General features: G+C 40.1%; 1 protein-coding gene across 8 annotated transcripts in view; it reads right to left on the bottom strand.

The window, feature by feature from the left end:
- The window catches only part of SH3KBP1 (SH3 domain containing kinase binding protein 1), a 467,100-nt gene that overhangs the window by 149,304 nt on the left and 292,232 nt on the right, over positions 1-25,564 (bottom strand). For 5 of the 8 annotated variants that reach the window (XM_066248853.1, XM_066248849.1, XM_066248848.1 and 2 more), the window contains 4 exons: positions 25,097-25,200; positions 11,185-11,314; positions 10,556-10,615; positions 1,148-1,222 (listed from right to left, as the gene is read on the bottom strand). In XM_066248853.1, coding sequence (XP_066104950.1) covers positions 1,148-1,222; positions 10,556-10,615; positions 11,185-11,314; positions 25,097-25,200 — 369 coding nt within the window. The remainder of the gene's footprint in view (positions 1-1,147; positions 1,223-10,555; positions 10,616-11,184; positions 11,315-25,096; positions 25,201-25,564) is intronic. The other 3 variants (XM_066248852.1, XM_066248850.1, XM_066248846.1) reach the window with 2 other exon arrangements.

Raw genomic sequence — 25,564 nt, 5'->3', positions numbered from 1 at the left:
AGTGCAGAAAGTGTGCGTGTATGGAGACACTTAGAGCAGTGGGCTCTGGTTCAACTTCCAGACGTGGACAGTGGACTCATCCAGGTGAACAGGGCATAGATCCATCTTGGTCTATCAAATGCCTGTGGGTGAGGCCCAGGTGGAGCGCTGCACGCATAGCAAAGTCATGCAGCAGAACCAGGAATCTGCCCACCTGGAAACGTAAATAAGAATCAACTTCACCACAGACAGTCTGAGAAGCACAGGTGCAGGTTCACATGGGAACCTTCTCTTTCATCGCTGAGGTAGATGCACAAATGTATGCATATGTGTACATTCACTCTAGGTGGGTGCTTTTTCCTCAAAGTGAAAGAGAACAAAGCCTCCTCAATTTTGCTTTGGCCAGTCATGGAACTGCCCCCTTTTTGTGGAATTTACCTTAAAATTCCAGCACTGATCAATTCAGACCCATGGGCTATTTTTATTTCTTTTTAACTCACATGTATAGTGCTTACTGTGTGGCAAGAACTGTCCTAAGGGCTTCATGAGACTCATTCATTAATCACATTCGTCTCCTTCCTCTCAACTTTTAGCAGCTTTAAGTCACAACACAAAAGGCTACACATTGGTTTGGCCAAAAGAAGTCTGCCGTGTGGTAATTGGCTGAATGAGCAAAGCAAAACACCATTTCTGGCATGGACTTTCATGCCAAATTTTTACTTCTTTGAACCACACAATGAATCAATGGTGTATTAGTTTCTGATGACCCACTCAGAAAAAGCAATAGCTGTAAGAGGTTGACATGTCTACGGGAAGCCATCTTACACCACCCCACAGGCCGAGAGATACTGGGAAAATACATATGTCATGACATGACAAATGCTACGGATCCCTTCTCTGCACACATGGTTCATGCACCCATGTCACACACATGATAGAGGCACAAAGCAAACAAGAAAGCGCGCCAGGAGCTGGTGGCAGGAAAGCTTGTTCAGCACACACCAAGGAGACGGCACTTATCTTAGGTAAATAAGTCCATGTCCTTGGACCGGAAATTCACAGACATTTGGCAGAAGCACAGGCAGCTCAGGAAAGTGCAGCTGCATCAAAAAACACAAGTACCCAGATCTTATCTTTACAATTGCCTCCTGCTGTTAAGGTCACTCACTGTAAAAGCGTCTGTAGCCCTCCGTCTTTCCCGGTGCAGCTCGGTACAGAATTGGCCCTTCAAAGGTAGTCTTTCCTGACAGTGAATGAGAGAAGAGAAGGGGAGAGAAAAACAAGAGAGGGGGGGAGGGAGAGCAAATGATGGCAAAAGAAGGAAGAGGAAGAATCTTTAACTGAACTTGCCTTCAATGAATCCACTGCAAGAGCTTCATCCGCAAAATTAATTAAAGACCATTAGGCAGAATTTCAGAATGTTACAGAATGAGCCCAAAGTCCCCATGCAACCATGATGTACAATCATGAGCACCCAGAATTGGGGCTTGCCTCTGCACATGACCGACATATAGAATATCCTCAATTTAAAACTGGTAGTCATTTCAACATTATAATTCAAGTCTAGGAAAACCTCAATTAACCAGAAGGAATTCAATTAATTGGATTCCTTAGTTAACTCAATTGTAAAGCATAATCTTCTCTTTGGAGAATATGACCCAAGCATAATATACAATCAGATCTATCATCTTTTATCTTCTACTCTTAGAGAGCTGTATGATACAAACTGATATTCATGACTGCAAGATTCTAAGCAAGGCATGGAATTCTCTTTAAAAGATATTTATCATCTTCAGTACCTTTAAGCAAGAAAAAGTACTAATATGCTAGAGGAGGGCTCTGCCAATGAGCTTTGAAACCAATAGTGGCATCCATGTCAATATAAGGGTTTTTCTGCCTAGCACCCAGGACATCAGAAAACCTTATTTCTTCAAATATCTTAATTGAGGTTTTGCCATGTCAGTCATGAGACTGTACTGAAGCATGAGGACATAGGGCTTACCCAGTGTCAAATGTCAAATTATCTTTTTTGTTGTTGCTATAAATAGAGGTTATCAATAGCATAAGACTGGACACACAGTCAAAATCCAAATCTCTGTGTAAACATGAGTATGTACATAGAACACACACATACGGCCCTACTTTGAGTGTACACACACACACACACACACACACACACACACACATTCGTATGCCCTACAGAGAATACCACCAGCAGGTAACTTGATTTGTGAAAGGCAAACTCAATTAATAAATACATTCCTCTACATTATCCAAGAAATAAGTTCTATTATGACTTGTGAGCTAAATATCAAACCAGAAACTGACCTACAGCTTCATAGAAAGTCTGAGGGATAAAAAGGCAGGCTACGTTTACAGACAGTCAAGAGAATAGAACTGAGATGGGAGACAGCAACTTGTCTCATTTCTTAGAAACACTCATTAGGAAAATGGGAACTCCCAACAGGAATGACACTGTCAGCTTCTGGGCCACGTCACCCCTAATACATAAAGGGATTGTGAAATACCAGGCCATAACTTCAGTGGAATCAGGTATTTCTAATTTCTGTGTCCTTACAGGCATGGTGGTACACCCTTGTTTTGAAATTTTCTCTTTTTGCTAGATGTGTCCCATCCAATTAAAGCAAAAACTTTGAAATTCACATCACTGGCTAGTTGTGCACCCAAAACCTGTATAATTTTATTATCAATGTCACCCCAATAAATTCAATAAAATTTTTTAAAGAAAAATAAAACAAAAACAATAATCAAAAGAAAAATCAACTGTTTTAAGTGTTCTTGGTACACTTGTAGCTCTTGAGGACTTTGATGACAAAAGCAGAGCGAGTCACAGTGGCTAGTTTTTACTTGGGCAAATTTGTATTCTGCTTAACTTCAGTCATTAAGGCAACACTACTCCTAAGGACTACAGAGATTTTGTGAGCTAGGCCCTCCAAAACCAAACAGTAACAGTCCTTTCAGCATCAGAAAAAGTAAATGTAAGAAAAAGAAATGACTATTTCAATAAGGTTCTTCCAAGTACAACAGAGTCTCCCTGTGTTTCTTTTCGGGACCAAGTTTGAGAATCACTAAGGCAGACCTTGGCACAGCTGTCTTTGAATAGCCAAGCGTTTCTGCCAAGTCCCCTGTGCACTGGCCATTGCAGACGAAGCCTGGCCTAGGGGTGGGTGAGGATATACATATCTGATCTAAAGAGCAAAAGAGGTGAGCAACTGGAAAGCTCATGAATGTGAGTGCTGATTATTATTATTATTATTACTAGGAGAAACACTCTCCAGCCATTATTAAATATTAGCACTTGAAGGCAGCAAACAGTGTAAAAGAAAAGAATTTAAAAATTTCAACACAAAATCATATGCTTAAACTCTTTTTTTTAGCAATTTACTAATTGTTTTGTTTTTTTTTTGCTCATAGAACATCACACAGAAAACAATATTAATATTAAAAAGAAAAAAAGTCTAGTGATGCCACAGAGTTGGGGTTTATCAGCCTAGCTTTATTTTTTATAGGCAAGGCACCGAGCAATCCATTTTTTTTTTAAATTTTTTATTTTATTTATTCATTTTTAGAGAGGAGAGAGAGACAGAGAGAGAGAGAGAGAAGGGGGAGGAGCTGGAAGCATCAACTCCCATATGTGCCTTGACCAGGCAAGCCCAGGGTTTCGAACCGGCGACCTCAGCATTTCCAGGTCGACGCTTTATCTACTGCGCCACCACAGGTCAGGCCGCAATCCATTTTTTAAAGTTAATGAAATACAGTATTTGTATATTATTGGAGTGGTTTACCCTAAACTTCAAAAGGCTATCTCCATCTCTTTCTTAGTTTGACAAATCACTAACGTATCAAAGCCTAAAATTCAAAACTAACAAATTCAGAAAAATAAGAAAGTCAATTTCAATTGAAATATCATGGTTATTTATGGTTGTAGAAAGAAACTGCAAACTTCTTCTTCTCTAAAAATTATGAGAAATAACTGAAAATGTTTCTGTAGCTAAAAGATGGTTTTTCTAAACCAAAAAGAAAAAAACTAATACAACTAGCAAATACTTTTCAGTTTATGACAATTATTTTAGAATTTAAGAAATTAAATAATATAAGAAAGATGTTAGAAACAGAAAAGACACATTTACATGTTAAATGTAAAGTGAAATGTATATGAAATTGAACTTAAACAATAGTCATATCTGGATTTCTTTGCCTCTAAGTTTAAACAAATATTACAGATTAAGGATATTGTCTGACTATAATTTGATATAATATCAACATAATTTCTAATTAGTTCTATTGCACATTAATTAGTCAATACTAGCATGTGCAAAATTGTAGCTGAAAAGGTAATTAATTACTCATGATCTGTAACAAGAAGAAGCAATAAGCTGAACTGTACTGATTTGAAATTTGTCATATGTTCTGTTAGAGGGTGAACTATAGGCCATAAAGGAGGCAATGCCGACATGTATGGAAGGCCTGCATAAAATTGTGGCCTCATTACTCATAAGCCAGGCCACACGTAGGACTTAATTTTATTGGTCTTTAGTGTTCTTACCTGACACCAGGCTAAATGATCAACAAATTCCTTTCCATTCCTAATGTAAGATTCTGCCTGCACTCTTACTGCAACCAGTTGGATGTTTTATTTTTTTAAAAAAACCTAATTTACTCAAACTTTTTTCACTATTGATCTTTTTCCCATGTGTTACATGGAGCCCATTTCATTCTTTGAAAAATTCCTTGTTGGCACCATTTTGTAAGCCCAAATGAGTCAACAGATCTGGGTGATAATCATCAGTGGCTGCTAACATTCAAAAAGAAAGACAGCCACACATTGTGAGCCTCCAGACAGACTATATAGTATCACCTATGAGGCAGTTTTGAAATATATACATATAACCTGATTTAGAATGCCCCTAGATCTAATTATCAATTAATTTATAGTAATATAGAGTAAATGTCATATCAGAGATTAAATCAGCAAAGGCAGACTGTGGGAAACGAATGGACAAAACATCTCAGCTTGTTAAGGGAAAAAGGAGACCCAGAGGAGGAAACTGGATTCAAAGAGACTTGCAGCATCAACAAATCACAGTGTATGTACCTTCTTTGGACACAGATTCAAATAAACAAATTGTATTAAAAATAAGGCTATTAGGGGAAAGTGAACACTGATGGTAAATTTAATTACATTGAAGAAATTGCCATTTTTTTTGTTATGGTAACGGTATTTTAAAACACCCTTTTATTGATACATATTGAAATACAGTCATGCGGCTCCTTGGCCTCCGCATCAGATGCTAGAATGGCTCTGGTTGCAACAGAGCAACGCCCCAGATGGGCAGAGCATCGCCTCCTGGTGGGCATGCCGGGTGGATCCCGGTCAGGTGCATTTGGGAGTCTGACTGCCTCCCTGCTTCTCACTTCAGAAAAATAAAAATAAAAATAAATAAAAATAAAAATAAAGAAAGAAAGAAATAGTCATGTGTCACTTAACAACAGAGATACCTTCTGGGAAATGTGTCGTTAGGCGATTTCGTCACTGTGTGAATATCTGACTACACTTACACAAACCTAGATGGTATATAGTCTATTATACAACTAAGCTTTATGGTCCAGCCTACTGCTTCTAGGCTGCAAATCTATATAGCACATTACTGTACTGAATACCATAAGCAACTGTAATACAATGGTAGCTGTATAGTTAAACATATCTAAACCTAAAAAAGGTACAGTATAAATATGGTATAAAAGATAAAAAATGAGACACCTGTATAAATGGAATTTGTAGGACTAGAAGTGGCTCTGGGCCAGTTCATGAGCGAGTGGTTAGTGAACGTGAAGGCCCAGGACATTAATATACAATACCATAGACTTTAAAAACATTATCCCACAAACCCTCCCTGTTTCCTCATGAAAGGGTCAGAGATGAAACATCAGAGCTGCCAATGTTACTCCATGAACAGGGATGTGGGCTGGACTGATTGGAAATACCAAGGAGAAACTGCCTACAGTGTAGATCACTATAATAGTGACTCTCAAGAGGGAGTCAAAGGTGGCCTGAGGACCAGTAGGAATCGGAAGTCAAGACGGATAATGAAAAGAACACAGGGGACTATCAAGGCAATGTGGCTTTGGCTATTGCATGTCACAAGAGTGGTCAGATTAAAGAACTTTGTGATAGTCATTTAACAAAAGAAGGTGTTTAACGTGGAAAGGATGTAGAACTAAGGACTCAGTATTTGGACTTTGGAAATTTGTTTTTGGTTCCCTTGACTCTATCTGGCAAAGGCTCTCTCTGCCATTTAATTGGGCGAAGAAATAAAAATTACCTATGCTTTACACATTACAACCTGAAAATATTTCCAAAGTACAGGGACAGGCTGGCTCCACATGACCACAGAAACTTTTACTGAAATACCACCTGATACTTGTGAAGGTGGCTCCTGGGGGCCAGTGTTCTGGTACACAGTCTTAGGTCCTCAACATGAAATAGACAGCCATGGACTCTGAACACAACAAAGCTGGATCAGGGAGGGCTGTGGGACCCTCTGAATATGTAGATCAGGGGACAGCTCCTCTGCGCTGAAACAGGCCGGTGGCTGACTGATGGGGATGTAATTGGTACACTCAAAATAGAGGTGCTGTGAGTGAGAGGGAAGCTACTGCTCCCTCCAGAGGAAAAGAAATCGCCCCGAATCACATAGCCTTCCCTTACTTATAGAAAACTCAGCTCTAATCTTATGGGAACACCATCGTATATGTGGTCCCTCATTGACTGAAATGTCATTATGTGGTGCACGACTGTATTTACAGATAAAATTATATGATATCTGGGTTTGCTTCAAAACAATATAGGGGAGGATTATGTAGTGGTATAAATACAACCATCTGGCCATATTGATCATTGTTGAAGCTGGGTAAAGAGCACACAGGGGTTCATTGTACAATTCTCTAGACTTGTGTACATGTTAGAAATTTTCTATAATAAAATTTTATGAGGGAGGTACAAAAGGATATGGGAGGGATAAATGGTGACGGAAGGAGGCTTAAACAAAAAAGCTTACAAAATCTTTTTTAAAAGCACCATTAAGGTTTTATAAATTCTATGAAAGAAAAAATATTTTCAAATTTAATTATGTACCAAAAAGTATCTGCTACATTAACAATGAACTTTCTTATCCAAGATTAAATGTTTAAAACAACACATCAACCAATATAATTACTGTAATGCTTTCCTTGATAGATTAGATTACGCTGAACAAAGATCTGAAGTTTAGAGATTTTTTCACAACCAACCACCATAATATAAAAATTTATCAGGGTAAAAGAAAAGCTAGCTCAAGCAATTTGCATCTGTCACTCAAGGATAAAAATGCCTCTCCTCAGAGTAAGAAAGGATTCAGCAAGCATTTAGTGAACACCTACCATGTGTCAAGCTGTCTTGGCATCCTTCCTTATAAATCTAATACAATATTTCTTCTATGGCATTCATAGAAATTCAACTGAATAACAATCCTCAATTCTTTCTGGAAGTAGAACCATACAGAGTTCCAATATCAAATAAGTATGTGCACATATAGGGGTATGAGTGTGTGAGTGTATGTGTGTATGTGTGTGTGTGTGCGCGCGTGCACGTGCATAGTAAAGAGATATACAAGGATATATTGTACACAAAGTTTTCTTCATAGGTATCCAGATAAATATTTTATGTCTTAAAAGCCCCACCCTAATGTTTGCTAGCATTTAAATTACAGGGGTTTTTATATGCCCCTAGAATCTCTAAAAATTACCAAAATGCCACTAACAGGAGTTTAAATTACTACCGGAGCCAGTAGTAATGAAGAATCTCTGTGGAAAGTAATTGTAATTTACGAAGAATATTAAGTGGGCTGCTCTAACAAAGGCTTGGGTTAGTAACAGTTTAGTTTATACCACAGTACAAAGCTAGATATCTTTTGGACATTAACTACATTTGGCTTTCTCAGTTCTATAACATAATAAAAGTAAATATGTATTTGTACAGTTATACAGGGACATTATCCCTGGGGGAGATTGGGTGAAGGGTACACAGGTCCTCTCTGAACAGTTCTTTTCTTTTTGTAATTTCCTGTGAATCTATAAATATTTCAAAAAAATTTGTTTTAAATAAACCACATCAAAACTACTAACACCATTCTCTGAGGACAGGGAAAGAAGACTAACTCTGAAATCAGAGGTTCCACTTAGACAAATCCTACTGGTATATGTAATTTCTGAATGTGACTTGATGGGATTATATAAATTTTACCATCAGAGAGTAAATGGCTACTGAAAAAAAACTCTGTCAGAACATTGAGAGATGCTATTTCTCTCTTTCAAAAGATTACTTCAATTTAGCAAGCCAGAGGGACATTATTACCACTTCCGCTTCTCTATGAAGGCATTTGTGACCACTGTCATTCCCACATGCACATGGGATGGCTTCTCAGCCTTTGTATCCTCAGACACCCGGCTAGCAGAGTGCCTGGTGCACTCTGGTTGACCTGTGCACCCTTTTCTGCAATGCGAGCTGGCTGAGAGCGGGCACCCTGTCTGATTTCTCTCTCTATATCTTCAGTGCTGTGTACAGTGTACTGGTAACAGCAGGGGCTAAAAAAATGTTTGAATGAATAGAAAAAGGAAGAAAGAAGAAAGAAGAAAAGAGAGAAGGAAGGACTGATGAATGGATATGAACGGTCAGATGGAGAGATGGCTAGATGGGCCCTCTTCTCCTTAACCCTATATACAGGAAGATTATAAAAGCCATCTAGTTCTTACTGAAAATAACCATCTTTTTTAGAAGACCACGCCATCTCTTCAGGACCTCAAAATTCCCTCAACAAGATTCCAGGGTAATTAAATGTGGCTGCTGAAACTATTGGGCTCTCCTGGTCCTGAAATGAAAGGCTTTTAACTGAATGAGTGTTGGGGAGGGCAGTCTCCACAAGAGAAGCAGCCCCTTGCAAGCATGTGAAGGAAGGCTTTGTGACTGGGGAGGCCATTCCATTCAGCCTTCTAACCTCCTACCTGCCCCAGGAATTCCAGCACTGTGTGCTTTAGAGCTGAGCAGGATCAAATGTCCGCATTATTGACTTGGGAGCAAGAGGAGAGCTTATTTCAATAGTTCCAAAATACAAGAAGCATTACTTCTCCGATCTTCCAGCCCTGAGAGCAGAGCTATCATGGCAGGACACTAAGAGGTCAAGGTTCTCCCAGAAACGTTGTCTAGCACCTCCCCACATCTCCTTTTCTGCATCAGTAGAGGAATTCCAAAGTAATTTCCAAATGCAGACAACGCTTCAGTGAACATGGTACCGATCGGTGTGTAAGCAGCCTCAAAATACTGATTATGTCCCGAGAGTTGATCATGAATAACAATGAGAATGACCATTTATGGAGGGCTTTCTATGAGTGAGATGGTTTATATGCATTATTGCTCCTGGAACTCATAATGCACTTCCCCATGGAAATAGTGGAATGATGACCCAATTCGGTCCTCCCTCCAAGAAAGCCCATTTAATCTACAATACCCCTGAGGTAGTATTGTTATTATAGGACCCTACTACCAAGTACAATTCTATTGCAGTGTATGAAGAAAAGGGACCAAGCAGTTAGAATTCTAATGTGATGTGTAATTTGGGAGCTATAGCAACTCCCACTATCATGGGGTCAAGGACACTGTCTGCTCTCCTGACATACACATCAGTTTTGCCATGTTAGCAGGGAACTACCTTGCCCCAAGCCCTAGCAGGCAGGAGCTCCAAGATGTTTCATTTGCTCCAAAATCACCTCCTGTGCTTCCTACCACAGATCCTAGGATAGAAATGGGGTTCAGGGGTGTGGGGGGTCCCAGATTTTGAAAGTACAGGCAGTCCTCAGGTTACAAACGAGGTAGGTTCTGTAGGTTTGTTCTTAATTTGACTCTGCACGTAGGTTAGAACAGGTACATTTGCCTATTAAATGCAATTGAGACAGATGTTTGTCTTAACATAGCATTTATTTTTACCTTTCTGTGTGTATAAATACTTGAACATCTCCAAACCTACAGAATTTATCTCATTCGTAGCCCAGGGACCGCCTGTAGAGAGAAAGGGTGTAGCTAAGGCCACTGAGCCAACCAGCAAGCACTGCTGCTTCTATGGATGACAAGCTGTGTGAGCCAGAGCTGCTGAGACACCAAGCAAACACTTCTCTGAACACTTGAACACTTCTCCAGAAATAGCTTTACCTCCAAATTGGGAACATATCCAATGATGCTACTTGTTAAGTAAAAGAAACACAACTAATTTGAGAACACCACTCAAGTCAGATTTTTCCAAATGGAATAGAAAGCTGTTTAAGAATTATTTTGACAGGGTGGAGCTGTCTTCCTGTCAGGAAGGGAAGTCTGCAACACCAGGTAGTGCCTCACCATTTTGCCACAATCAAGCTTCTTACGACATTCACGCCCATGACCTTGGCTCAAGACGACACAAGAGATACATAGACGCCCACGTAGGAAACTGGGTTAGCTACTGGGAGAACAAAGCCCCCCGGTCCTGACCTTTTGCTCCATGAGCTGGGAAGGGCAGCAGAGAAGCTGGAGGGAGGAGAGCTTCAAGCCCTGGAGAAAGAAAGACCTGGAGTTCGTTCTCACCATCGCAGAGGGACATGCATGCTCCCCCAACGTGGGGTAGGCTCTCAGCTGCTTTGTCATACTTTTAAGGGAACTGGCATGCATTCATCCCGAAGACAGCACTTCTTACCACCAATGATTTGTGTATGTTTTTGCCATTCTTCTCCAAGTTTTTCAAGGGATGCTGAGAAATATAGCAATCTCCTTTACTTCATTTAAAAATAATTGCCAACTTGCAGTGAGTGACACTTTAGAAGTATATGAAGGTGCAGCAACATAGGCCACTCGTGAGGGAGTATTACTATGGCATGAAGGTTGCCAGACACCTATCTAGAGACATACAGGGTGTGCATCTGCACATATGTAAACATGTGCAGGACACACACCTGTACAATAACCCTACTAAACTGCATGGGTTAAGGCAGCATAAACAAAATACACTAATGAGCTTTTGTCACAGCTGCTTGGCATAGGCTACAGAGCAAGAGGAGGCAGGAGCAGTGCTCACTGGTGCTCCTACCCCTTTCTTGCATGGTGGGGGGGGGAGACATCCTTACTTGACTTGGAGAGCTGCTCATCCTGGGAAATGCTGAGGTCATCTGACTCCCCTGACAGCTCCTTGATGAAGTTGGAAGGAAACATTCCAGTCTTCCCATTGAGAACACCTTCCCACCATCCTTCTTCCACCTGCACAGATACAAACAGAACAGAGAGGCAAGGGTCAGGGAAGATATGGTGCTTCTCAGTTTCCTCTCCCATCTGTGTGGTACAGAGTACAGAGCCCACACAGGCAAAGCTAAAGGACTCAAAGCTTACACTTTAACAGTGAATGAGAAAGCAGACCTCATAGAGCCTTGAGATTCAGACTCAGGAAGCAGGGTTTAACCTAGGGACCATAAACACATCTGGAAAAGAATTATTTTCACTAATCTCAAACTAAAATTTGGCATTGTGGTATAAGTAATACACCACAGTAACAGTAGAAGAACATGTGACTCATCACCAAACAAATCACAATGTTCTCATGTGCTATGAGTATCTCAAGATATCTTTTGCACTCATTGCTACTTGGAAGTGGTGGTAGTTATCACATCTACTGGTAGACCTTGTTATTTAATGTATTAATAAGAAATCACTTATTACAAATGCAAAGGAATTATACTGATTACTATATCAAAATTTGCTTTTAAAATAGATTTGAAGGCCCTTTGAGGTGTGAGCTGGTCTTTAGTGACCAATTAACTGGACAAGCAGAGAAGAGTAAAGAAAAGTCATCCCAAGACTTTGTGATAGAGCCACTAACAGAACACCAGAATGAAGAATAGCAAGCCAGCTTTTTGGAGGAAATAACAGGGCATTTTGAGAACAAGCAAGTATTAAGCTACCAGTGGTGTGGCAGAACAGAAAGAGATCTAGAACCTCTGGAATTTTTTTTTACCACGTGCATCATTACCTACTCAAATCAATAAATACAATTTAAAAGCTAAAATAGTTAAAAGAAAAAAATATTGAATGAAAAGTCCAGTTCACATCCTATCCTGAAACTTAGCAGTTGTATGACTTTACTCAAATTTCCTACCAACCAAACTGAACCATGGTTGTACAATGTGGACAGTGAACATACTAATCAATTGTTGGAGATGGATGCATTATGATTTTACACTAGGGGCTATGGACACAGAACCATACAGACATTTTTCTCCCCCTCTCAAGAAGTTGATGTTCTACTAAGGTAGGAAGAGCACATGGTGTAAAGAGGGGAGAGGGCATGTATGACTAAATCTAGCAATGCAAGAAAATAGATGAGAAAATGTCATGTGTTGGCACAAATCAAACTTGTTATCCAAAGTCAAGGTCACTGAGATCTGGGATGCTAAGGGAAGGCTTTGAGAAAAAAGAAATCAAAATTAACTTTGGCCTCTTAGAGTAGGAATGACAGATACAAGTAGGGGAGGGGTGTGAGACATTAAGGAAGAAGCTGATAAGAGTCTGTGGAATGCAGAGAATCAGAGCGGTGCTTAGAGCATTTGTTAGAGAATTCATAGAATAGACTTGCAGAGTCATGATTAAATCTACATGATCACAGAATCTTCTGGAAAGAATTCAGACAATGGCATTCATGCACAACGGTCCCAATGACTATTCAACACCAAAATGGCATTTAACAGCATTTTAGTTGAAATTATCCTATGTTTCTATGCCAAGACAAGGTATATGTATTATTACTTTTTAAAGGAGCTTTTTATAGGATAGAATAGTTAGGAAGATCCACATAAGCCTGAATATAAATAGTCAAAGGATTTGTAGCATGTGGTCCTTTGTGCTTGCCCTGAATAAGGAACGACAAAATCACTTTCTTTCTCCTGTAATCACAGGACAGAAAGGAAAAACCAAAGGCATGGACCATAAATGAGTAGTCCCTGGAATAATCCCCAACAGTGCAGGGCAGCCGGGCCAACTGCATTTGATTCAGTTTGACAGTATCTAAAAACGCTCCTGTTCTTAGTAACAAGTGGTTCCAGCCTGAGATCCCTGAAGCGCTCCTGATGTGCGGGATAGGTGGCTGCCTGCTGGGAAAACAGGGGTATCTTCACCAAGCCTCCAGATGCCTGTATTACTGTCACAGTACAGTCTGAGAGGAGTGGCCAACAGGGAAACAGCAGAGATCAATCATTAGCCACGCGGGGAATGCAGGGACAGACAATAAAACCACTGCTCACCCCCCGAGGGTTACATTTCTCATTGTAGGCACCATGGGTAGGGGAGAGGTGGGGGGCTGGCCCCAGTACCAATGAGAGCTATTTATTACAATTTCTTCCTATAACCTGCTGGTTGGGTTGTAAGATTCAGGCTAGAGATACAAGAAAAATGATCTTCACCCTCACACTATACTTCTTCAGCAATATTCTAGTTTAACTTCCTGTATAAAGATGAGGACACTGAAGCCCAGAGTAATTACTATTCATTCATTCATTCATGTATTCATCCATCCATTCAAAGAGTAAAGCATAATGCCTTGCATACTGAATGAACAGCAGAGAAATTATTGGGGAAAATCCTCCATAGAGGCCTGCAAAGCCCGTATTCCTTCACAAAAGGATTTTTTTTCTTCCTGTGAGGAGCAAAAGGGACCAAAAGATCCTGCTATATTGGCCATTGTTCTTCAATAGGTACTGTCAAGCCTAGGTCTGTGTATTCCACCAAACTCCACCAATATTTCATGAGCAGCTATCCTATACTGCTTTAGGGCCTCAGGATAGATTGATTGAGAAGCTCCTACAATGAAGAAATGAACACCCAGAGGCTATACACCCCCTCCTTAGAAAAAAAAAAAGCTTCCTTGTGTTTGTTTCTATATTTAAAAGAGAAAAAGAAATGTGTCCCTTTGTAATAAAGTGGAAATTATTGTGTTACCAAGGCCTTACAATTTCTGCCCCAAGGAAACTGATGAGAACGGGCAGACACCCACATTCTCTATACACACGTTCTCTTCTGCCAACACACACTCATCAGTCTTCTTCAGGCCTTGGCTCTAGGCTGAGAACAAGGCTTTCCTCCAATGTCCTTCTGGGACCAAACCAGCCAGCTCTGTGTTCCCAGAGAACCCCACCTTTGGTTCAGAGCTGGGAGCAGGGCGGCTTACGTGTGGCAGTGTTTGAGAAGGACACAGTAAAAATAAATAGTTTGTGTCTGTGTGCCCCAGCGATTCCCATGTCTTCACAATCATCAGCATCTAAGTGGATTCAGGGCCTAAGGAGCTAGTTCCTAGCTCTCAGCCCTGTTGGAAATGGAGCAAGAAGCTGAGTGAATTTCAACAGCTCTACCTCCACCCAATCTTACAAACATTCTCTACATTTGTAAGGCATTAAAGAGGACTTTTAAATGCAAAGATGAGTGTGCTCTCTAGGTATTCAGAATAGTTCCATCCTCAACTTACCACTGCTGAAGTTTTACTGTCAACTGTGCTGAGAAGGAGAACAACAGATTTACCAAGTTTAAAGTGTACCTCAGGGTACAAGTAACAAGACAGAAAAATCCACTTAAGGGCTGCTGTAGTTTTTTTACATCCAATTAACCCTTTAATACCAAATCTTAATCAGAAGCGCACTGGAGGGGTGCATGGAAGGAAAGCATGGGAGAGAAGGAGGCACACAGGAAAATAACGTCAGCTTCACTGTCCCAAAAGCAGTTTTACCATTTTTTCCAGAAACGAAAATGAACAAGCCAAGCTTTAAGGAAAGGACCAAACCTTGACATTACTAAAAGTTTCCTCAGAATGTGTTCAGACTTGGTAAGTTGTATGTTTCTAGAAATTTATCCATTTCTTCTAGGTTATCCAATTTGTTGGTGTATAACTGTTCATAGTAGTCTCTTAAAATCCTATGTATTTCTGTGGTATCAGTTTTAACGTCTGTTTCATTTCTGATTTTGAGTCCTCTATCTTTTTTTCTTGGGGAGTCTAGCTAAAGGTCTATTTTACTTATATTTTCAAAAACAACCACCTCTTGCTTTCACTAATCTTTTCTATTGTCTTTTTAGTCTCCATTTCATTTATTTCTGCTCTGATATTTTTTATTTCCTTCCTTCCACTAACTTTGGGATGTGTTTGTTCTTTTTTTTTTCTAGTTCCTTGAGGGCATTACGCTACGTGAAATAAGTCAGAGAAAGACAAACACTGCATGATCTCACTTATATGTGGGATCTAAAAAAGAACAAAAACAAAACTAAACTCATAGATACAGTAAACAGATTGATGGTTTCCAGAGGGAGGGGTTGGGAGAGGGAAAAATGAATGAAGATGACCAAAAGGTACAAACTTTCAGTTTTAAGATAAATAAATTCTGGGGTTGTAATGTGCAGCATGGTGACAATAGTTAACAATGCGTATTGTATCAATATTTTCAGATTTTATTTATTCATTTTAGAGTAGAGAAAGAGAATGGGGGGAAGAGCAGGAAATATCAAGCTCTGGGTTACGAACTGGCGACCTCAACATTCCAAGTCGGCACTTTATCCACTGCACCACCACAGGCCAGGCTGTATTGTATATTTGAAAGTTGCTAAGAGTAGATCTTAAAAGTTCTCATCACATGAAAAAAAAATGTAACTATATATGATGAGGGATGTTAACTAAACTCACTGTGGTGATCATTTTGCAATATATACATGAAATCATTATGTTGTATACCTAAAAGTAGTACAATATTATATGTCAATTATCTCCATAAAATTTATTCAGAAATAATTAAACGAGAATTTCAATGGTGGCCCTTTACCTTACCTGTGAGAACATAAAGTTTTTTGAAAATTTAAAAATACTAGAGAAATATTAATATAGTTCTTTAAAGATTTTTTTTTAAATTGAGGTATACTTCATATAAAAGCACAGATTTTAACAGTGCAAGTCGATCAGTTTTCACAAATGCATAAAACTGTTTAACTCACATCTCTGTCAACATATGGAACATTTCTATCACTCCAGAAAATTCCCTGGTGTCCCATTCCAGGCAATCCATTTCCAAGAAATAACTAACCTTATTTCTATCACCTATGGCTGATTTTGCCTTTTCTAGAACTCATGTAAATTAAGACATAGTTTACCTTTTTAATATTACTGGGGAAAAAAACTATTTCTAGAAAACATGTTTTTCTATTAGTGGAATTAGTAAAAAATGTATATATATTTTTAAGGGACCCACTTCCTAAGGGCATAAATACCTACATTATTTTCTATTGTAATTGCTATAAACAACCATCCTTGTTGATTTGGGGACATGGAAAGCTGGTTGTGCTAAAAGTCAACAAGTATTATCTAGGTCCTAAACGCCTGGGCCAACATTTTCCCCCAATTCCTATGTAGTTCATTGTCTGATTACCTCTTTCTGGCAGGGCCAGAATATTGCATACACACAGGATGTTGATTTCTCTTCCCTCCCCTTGTTCTTCTGAGAATAAGCCTATTCTGCATGAGAGGGGCCCCTCAAAAGAGAAATGTGGAGAGTAACTTAAAGGGAAATGATTTAAGAAAACATACAATTTTTATTTAAGACTTAAGCAAACTTTGCCCAATGAGACAGAGCAACATCCATGATTTGCCTTACTGTGGAAGGGGTTTCTGGTAGGGTTTTTTTTACATCCTTCAGCAATGCTTCAAAGTCCTGCCCTTCAAAACTGCTATAGGCTAGTCTATAGGTCCCCAAATTCCTAAATGACCCTACACTAAGGCCTTACTATCATTGCAACTTGAAAATAGGAGCAAATAATTTTAATCAAGCAAGCAAGATAACCTTTCTGATGAGTCAAGGTCCTAAAGCAGGGGTCGGGAACCTATGGCTCACAAGCCAGATGTGGCTCTTTTGATGGCTGCATCTGGCTCACAAACAAATCTTTAATAAAAAAATAATAACGTTAAAAATATAAAACATTCTCAAGGACACCACAGAACGGCTCCAAAAGGAGAAATGCACTCCCATGTTTGTGGCAGCATTGTTCACAATAGCAAAGATCTGGAAACAGCCCAAGTGTCCGTCAGAGGACGAGTGGATTAAAAAGCTTTGGTACATATATACTATGGAATACTACTCAGCCATAAGAAATGATGACATCAGATCATTTACAGCAAAATGGTGGGATCTTGATAACATTATATGGAGTGAAATAAGTAAATCAGAAAAAAAACTAAGAACTATATGAATCCATACATAGAAGGGACATAAAAATGAGACTCAGAGACATGAACAAGAATGTGATGGCAACAGGGGTGTGGGGTGGGGGAGGGGGGATGGGGCGAAGAAGGAGTGAGGGGTTGGGGGAGGGGAGGGGCACAAAGAAAACCAGATAGAAGGTGACAGAAGACAATTTAACTTTGGGGGAGGGGTATACAGTGCAATCAAATGTCAAAATAATCTAGAGATGTTTTCTCTCAACATATGTACCCTGATTTATCAATGTCACTGCATTAAATTTAATAAATAAATTTTAAAAAATATTTAAAACATTCTCATGTATTACAATCCATTTATTTCCTACCGCTCATGTTCATGGTTGTGGGTGGCTGGAGCCAATCACAGCTGTCCTCTGGGACAAAACCAAATTTTTATTGGATAATGCCTAACGTACATGGGTTGTTGTATGGCTCTCACAGAATTACATTTTTTTTAATTCATTTTAAAGAGTGGGGAGAGAGAGAGAGAGAGAGAGAGAGAGAGAGAGAGAGAAGGGGGAGGAGCAGGAAGCATCAACTCCCATATGTGCCTTGACCAGGCAAGCCAGGGTTTTGAACCGGCAACCTCAGTGTTTCCAGGTTGACGCTTTATCCACTGCGCCACCACAGGTCAGGCCAAGGAACTACATTTTAAAATATGTGGCATTCATGGCTCTCTCAGCCATAAAGTTTCCCAACCTCTGTCCGAAAGTTTTGTCCAATCACTATTCCCAGGTGAGCAAATTATTTATGAGGATGTGTTGATCTTAGAAAACCCATACATAAGAAACCTTTAAATGGAAGTATTCCTTTAAAAATTCAGCGTGGGCAACACAACAACTTTAATACGATGAGGGATGTTAACTAAACTCACTGTGGTGATCATTTTGCAATATATACATGAAATCATTATGTTGTATACCTAAAAGTAGTACAATATTATATGTCAATTATCTCCATAAAATTTATTCAGAAATAATTAAACGAGAATTTCAATGGTGGCCCTTTACCTTACCTGTGAGAACATAAAGTTTTTGAAAATTTAAAAATATTAGAGAAATATTAAGATAGTTCTTTAAAGATTTTTTTAAATTGAGGTATACTTCATATAAAAGCACAGATTTTAACAGTGCAAGTCGATCAGTTTTCACAAATGCATAAAACTGTTTAACTCACATCTCTGTCAACATATGGAACATTTCTATCACTCCAGAAAATTCCCTGGTGTCCCATTCCAGGCAATCCATTTCCAAGAAATAACTAACCTTATTTGAATGTATCTTAACTAATCTTAACCAAATTTGAATGTATCTGCCAGCTCCTGGTTCCTATAGTCTACACCTGACCCCAAAGGTTCATAGGTCATACCCAAATTCAGAGTAAGAGTGTACTAACAACCTGTCCTTCCTATAGATTAGCCCAGCACCTTGCACAATAAAGCCTGTGCTTACTGAGTTCACCCAAGTACTCCTCACCTTCCACATGCCCTGTTGAAAGATAAACTATTCTAGGGAGCATCATCTTCACCCTCACTGAATACCTTTGTTTTTAAATCCCTCTCTCATTTGTTAATGCCATCACTTACCACTCTAATAACATCCTGGGTCATTATTTACATTCTTGGCTGTGTATATATTATCCTCCCTGACTATACCTGACTATTGGGGTAGGGTAGGGTAGGGGGACTGAAAGTTCCAACCATAGCCTTGGTTAGTTGGCTCAGAGAGTAGAGCATTGGTCCAGCTTGAGGACATCCTGGGTTCAATCCCCAGCCAGGGCACACATGAGAAGCAATCATTTGCTGCTGCTCCTCTCCCACTCCTCCTCCTTTTTCTTCCCCTCTTGTAGCCAGTGGCTCTACTGGCTCTAGCGTCGGCCCCAGGCACTGATGATCTCTCAGTTGGTCCAAGCCTCAGCTTCAGGTGCTGAGGACAGCTTGGTTGATTCGAGCATTGGCTCCAGACGGAGGTTGCCAGGTGGATTACAGTCAGGGTGCATGTGGGAATCTATCTCCCCTCCTCTCACTTAAAAAAAAAGAGCATTCCAACCAACTAATCGCATGGTTGGCTCCACTAGCAACCCATTCTCATCCTTTGATACTTCAAAAAGTCAATTCATTAACCTAACAAAAGACACCTTGATCACCTTCTTCATTAAGGAAATTCCAAGGACTCTTGGAGCTCTATGCCAGAACGACAGGGCAAAACTCAAATATGTATTTCTTATCATAAATCACAATATCAAGACTACCCATCAAAACTGGCAAAGGCTCTCTGATGAGTTAAATTTTGAAGGATTTCAGCCTATTTAGCTCTAGATAAGAGAACCAAATTTCCTGCTATAAGCATAAGAAGGAAGATGGGTAAGTTTCCTGGAAGTGTAAGTTACTTCTTTGCAAACTACAAGATCAGGTTAGGCTTTAAGTCTGAAACTGAAGCCACTGGTCTTTAGCCAGCCTAACTAGGAATCAATGAGAAACATCTCAAAAACTAACCACAAGGAACAAATAAAAGCAAGAATTTCTGAGTATCCCTTGGGTCATGACTAAGACAAGACTGGTTGAGACCAAGCTCGTCCAACACAAAAGGAGAAGTGGCTCACTTCCCAGGCTCCAGATGACATGGGAAATCAAAGAGGCTTCAATGACCTTTTCAAAAAAAAAAAAAAAAAAAAAAAAAAAGGCCAACTGGCCAGTTTTGAAGCTGCAGAGGCCCTCAAATGCCACCCCTCTTGGTAATATTGTCCACATGCCATCTCTGCTCTTACCATCAGAATGGCGCCTGCATTTTTCAGTCCTCTCCACTTGGGACAAAATGACACAAATATGTTTTTACAACAATGTCTTTAAAAATATCTACCCAGGAACTTAGCCTCCTATTTCTCCTTTGAACTGGCAACCCAATTCCTTTAGGTTCGCAATGACGAAGCTAATGATGAGACAGAATCACTCTGTGCTGTCCAGCCCAGAGGCAGAAGCACGGTAAGGGCTTCCCTGAGCAACTTCACCTTGTCATCTCCACTTACCCCTGGACTGGCCCGTGCTCTCCATTCCTTCTCTGAGTCACATTGCAGAGGCCCATTTGGGCTGGACACTCAAGGCTGGTCCTCGAATCCTGCCCAGTGAGGGTCACAGCTGTGTCTACTCATGTATGCTTAAGCCTGCTGCATATATTGCTAGCGTACAATTTGGTTAACTAGCTCAAAAGTACGTGTTAAGAGAAAGAGTTAGTGGTGTGAAGGAATAATGATAACGTGTTGAAGGTTAAAAAACACTGCCAAGTTAGGTGCGGACAAGAAAGATTAGGGGTGGCGGACCGTAGGACTTTAGATTTACAGACTCCAGTTGCTTCACAGCATGTGTCTTTGTGTGTGTGAATACAATAGAATCGATCTGTTAACCAATCAATAAGAATATAACATATGATACATATGGTATATATACACATACATATATAATACACACCATACACAATGTTATATTTTTATTTACTGATAGATTGATTGCTTCTACCATATTGCAAGGCTATTTCTATGGTCTTATCTCAATCAGTCCTTGAGATTTAAGGGTTTTGTTTATTTGGAATTTTTGTTTATTTCTTTAGTTTTCAGTGGAATTAGAAAATACCTACCCATTGGCATTTATATAATATCCTTTATAAGAGAAAAGGGCAGATGTTATATTATTCATTGTGAATGGCCCCAAACCCACAATATTACAGGTAAATTGGAACAACAGGGAAATTGATTTTTGATACAATTTTTAAAATATGGCCTAAGAGGCCAAACTTTATGTTCTCTTTTACATAAATAGCATAGCCTACATAGCTATTTTTCCTTGTTCCTATTGAAGAAAGCCCAGAATGAAGCCTAGCATTGAACTGGAGGTGAGCAGAAAAAAGACTGGTATTATAGGTGGTGAAGTTCAATGTCACGAAGGTGAGGCAAATAGCAGCCCTGCAATCACTGTTCTTTAGCCATCCATGCCCGCTCTCCCTACAGCCAACAGGCAGGTGAGAGTGGGCAATGCTTTCCAGAAATTCATTAATAATTTTTCTTATCTCGATTTCTATTTTTAAAACACTATTACAACATTAAAGGAGAAATCATCTGTGACAGAACAATTTTCAATGACTATTTCCTTTCTCTTTGGTCATGTACATGGAGATATATTTTATATGTCTATATCCTAGTACATGTATTCTAATCTGTTTGTTTATTTTGCAAAAAATCTTTTCATACTTACATTTATTAATTTACTTTATTAATCAAGATTTTATTAAGGTATGTATTAGGCTTTAGGTACTATTCCAGGTACTGTACCATGAATATAAAGATGTACAAAAAACAGGTCCCTGTTGTTAAAGAGCTTGCAGGTTAGCAGAATGTAACAGATAATTACAGTGCACGGTATTGTCATAAATACAGATTTAAAAGCCTCTGTGTTTACCATCTTAATGGCTTCACAATCTTCTAGCTGGATAATAAAACAATTCACATAACTCTTCACTTTCTTCATTATTTTTCATTATCATATACACTGCTGCAACAAACATGTTTCACATCCTTTTTTCCCTGTTAACCATTTTCTGTGGATAAATTCCTAGGAGTGAAATTACTGGGTCAAAGTGTATTAATTCAGAGTTTTATAGCTCTTGACATACCTTCCTAAATAGCTTCATAAATATACACAAAGTCACCGCTTCTTCCGAACATTGTCAACAGTCTTACCACTATTTTCTTAGAATTTTCAAAAGCAGAGACCCATTATTGTTTTCATTTGTATTTATTTAATAAATAACAGGAGTAACATTTTCTCATGGCTAAGATTTTTTATTTCCCCTTGGAGGATTTGTGTTTATGGCAGATTTATCTATCATTTATCACTGTGATAGCAGTTTCCTAATATATTTTCAGATGCTACAAATATAATAACTTTTCATCATAATCTATTGCAAAGGTTTCCTGTTTCTTGTTCTCTTTGTTTAGCTAAATTAAATTCACCTCAAATCATAACAAAATTTTAACTCTTCTTTTAAAGTAGTCATACTGTTTGTTTTTTCCTCCAGAATTTCTTCCATGGTTTCAGTCTTAAGAAATTTGTCCTATCATTGACATAAATGTTCTACTCTGTTGTCCATTTTTCACTCATTCAACCTTCACCAAATCTCTTATGTGTCCCGCTTGGCACCAGGGATAAAAAATGATGAATGAATGACATATTAATACAAATTATTACTATCCCAAACTTGGAAATAGGCAAAGGGGTTACTGCATATCTTCCCAATACCATACTGGAAACCCTATTAACTAATTCTCCAGGGACACGTAACTCATTTGACACACTATTTACTGTTCATGAGTTTAGTTTACAACTCTGTTAGTCGGGAGGTTAACTGGTAGAAAACTGAAAGCCATGTAAATCAGTGGTCCCCAACCTTTTTTGGGCCATGGACCGGTTTAATGTCAGAAAATATTTTCACGGACCGGCCTTTAGGGTGGGACAGATAAACGCACAAAATAAAATTATGCGACTGGGGTAAAAACTGTGGTATTTTTAAATATAATTGTCGAACTTATGAGACAAGTATCAAGAATGAGTCTTAGACGGATGTAACAGAGGGAATCTGGTCATTTTTTAAAATGAAACATCGTTCAGACTTAAATATAAATAAAATGGAAATAATGTAAGTTATTTATCCTTTCTCTGTGGACTGGTACCAAATGGCCCACAGACCGGTACCAGTAGCAGCCCTGGGGTTGGGGACCACAGATGTAAATGATTCTTGTCACAAGGCAATGAAAATAAATTTTGACCAGCAGAGATGTTAATGATTTGTCCCCTAAAAAGGATGACCTCAGATGTTAGTTTTTGTTTGTTTGTTTGTTTTTTGTATTTTTCTGAAGTTAGAAGGTGGGAGGCAGTCAGACTCCTGCATGCACCTGAACGGGATCCACCTGGCAAAATCACTGGGGTGATGCTCTGCCCATCTGGGGCATTGCTTTGTTGTGGCAGGAGCCACTTTAGCAGCTGAGGCAGAGGCCATGGAGCTGTCCTCAATGCCCGGGCCAACCTTGCTCCAATGGAGCCTTTGCTGTGGGAGGGAAGAGAGAGATAGAGAGGAAGGAGAGGGGGAAGGGTAGAGAAGCAGATGGGCGCTTCTCCTGTGTGCCTTGACCCAGGAATCGAACCCAGGACTTCCACATGCTGGGCCAACAGTCTACTGCTGAGCCAACTGGCCAGGGCCAGATGTTAGTTTTATTGCCCTGTAGGACATTATGTAGTTTTGCATCTAACTTGGCAATCTTAGTCAAGTATTTTCTCTTTCAGTGATTATAAATACTTTGCTCTTTCGCAATACTGTTTGGGCCAGGCTTACCATCTTACAGATTCCCTCAATACTGAGTTAAATAAAGCTTTGAAATGTGCTCACCTTATGGTTTGCATGAGAGTCAGGGAATCTGGCTGCTAACATCAGCCCTACCCACATTATAGTTCACTTAACCTCCTCCTTGACTTCCAGCTTCCTTTTTTGTAAATCATGGGTTTTGGTATGGTCCAATGGTATTAAAAAAACCAAAGAAATTGGAAAACTGTATTTCTATCTACAGATAACATGTGTTGAATCAAAATGAATGATCAGATTCTAAGTTTGAAGCCCAGGACCTCCCAGGCCCAAAGGACTGAAGCCTAAGCAGCTCATTCCATTGTCTGGTGGGACACTTCACCAGCAGAGCTGACTCTGAGTAGCCAGGACCAAGCAGGAATAAGAGACAGTGGTATAGTAGGAAGCACAAGATCTCCAGCCATGTGAACCTGGCTTCAACCCTCAGCTCTGCCTCTTCTAGAGTCTCTTGAGCCTCATTCCTCATCTACAAAAGAAAGTGGTTGTGATGAGCCAATGGGCCAATATGCAAAGAAGCTTGTCACACCTGGCACACACTAGGTCTTTTTTTTTTCTTCCTTTTTTTGTATTTTTCTGAAGCTGGAAACGGGGAGAGACAGTCAGACAGACTCCCGCATGCGCCCGACCGGGATCCACCCGGCACGCCCACCAGGGGCGATGCTCTGCCCACCAGGGGGCGATGCTCTGCCCCTCCAGGACGTCACTCTGCCGCAACCAGAGCCACTCTAGCGCCTGGGGCAGAGGCCAAGGAGCCATCCTCAGCGCCCGGGCCATCTTTGCTCCTTGCTCCAATGGAGCCTTGGCTGCGGGAAGGGAAGAGAGAGACAGAGAGGAAGGAGGGAGGGGGGTGGAGAAGCAAATGGGCGCCTCTCCTATATGCCCTGGCTGGGAATCGAACCCAGGTCCCCCGCACGCCAGGCCGATGCTCTACCACTGAGCCAACTGGCCAGGGCCACTAGGTCTTCTGGTTTCTTCCTTTCCTTCCCCCTGAGTCCAATGTCCCCCACTATGAATAATGAGTCTATTCTCTAGAAATGGATCAGAAGCACTTCTGGATAATCAGAAGTGCTACCAGTAATTGAAGCAGAGGAGTCTACCAGTAATTGAAGGAGGAGAAAAGCTGTGGCATTGAGTTGGAATTCCAGAGGTACTTAGCACACTGTGTTAGAAAAACAATGGTTTTCAATGGCCCCAGAAGGCTTGATGGCATTTTCTCTGGGAACCCTTGTCTTCTGAGAAGAAACTTCACTAAATGATGTCTAAGGTCTCTTTGAATTGGCCTACCACAGCAAGGTCAACCAGCCGTGGGTGGGTTCTAACAACCACCTGAGGCTGCCACACCCACCCGCCTGGCAAACTTACCTCTCCTACCACCTCTATGATGTCACCGACTTTCAGCTCCAGCTCATCATCATTCTGGGGCAGGTAGCTGAATGCCACCTGGCATCGGCGCCTCCGTCGCTCACCTAAATGGGAAAGCAAAGTATTTAGATACAGGTCTTTTCTCAAAATTAGATTTTAAAGAGAGGCTTCCTAGGCATGCAGGCAATTTAAGCTGACTTGTCTGAAATATGCTCTCTGGGACATGGCTAGAGGCACGGCAGCCCTGGTCTCTCAGAGAGAGGCAGTAGAAAGCAGAGCAATGCTTCTTGGTCTTTTAAAAGCTGCTGGGTCAGAAAGGCATGGATATGAAAGACCGATCCATTGGTGCAAAAGGAAAAACCCCACCCTCAAGCGCTGGAGCACAGTGTTGCCTTAAACAGTTTTCCATGGATAGGGCTTTGTATTTGCTGCTGACGATTTTTAATGAAAGCTGATATGATATGGTTG

Source organism: Saccopteryx bilineata, chromosome X (genome assembly GCF_036850765.1).
Source record: "Saccopteryx bilineata isolate mSacBil1 chromosome X, mSacBil1_pri_phased_curated, whole genome shotgun sequence".
NCBI classification, from domain to species: Eukaryota; Metazoa; Chordata; class Mammalia; order Chiroptera; family Emballonuridae; genus Saccopteryx; species Saccopteryx bilineata.
Note: the sequence above shows the minus strand (reverse complement) of the source record. Positions and strands in the feature narration are given on the sequence as shown.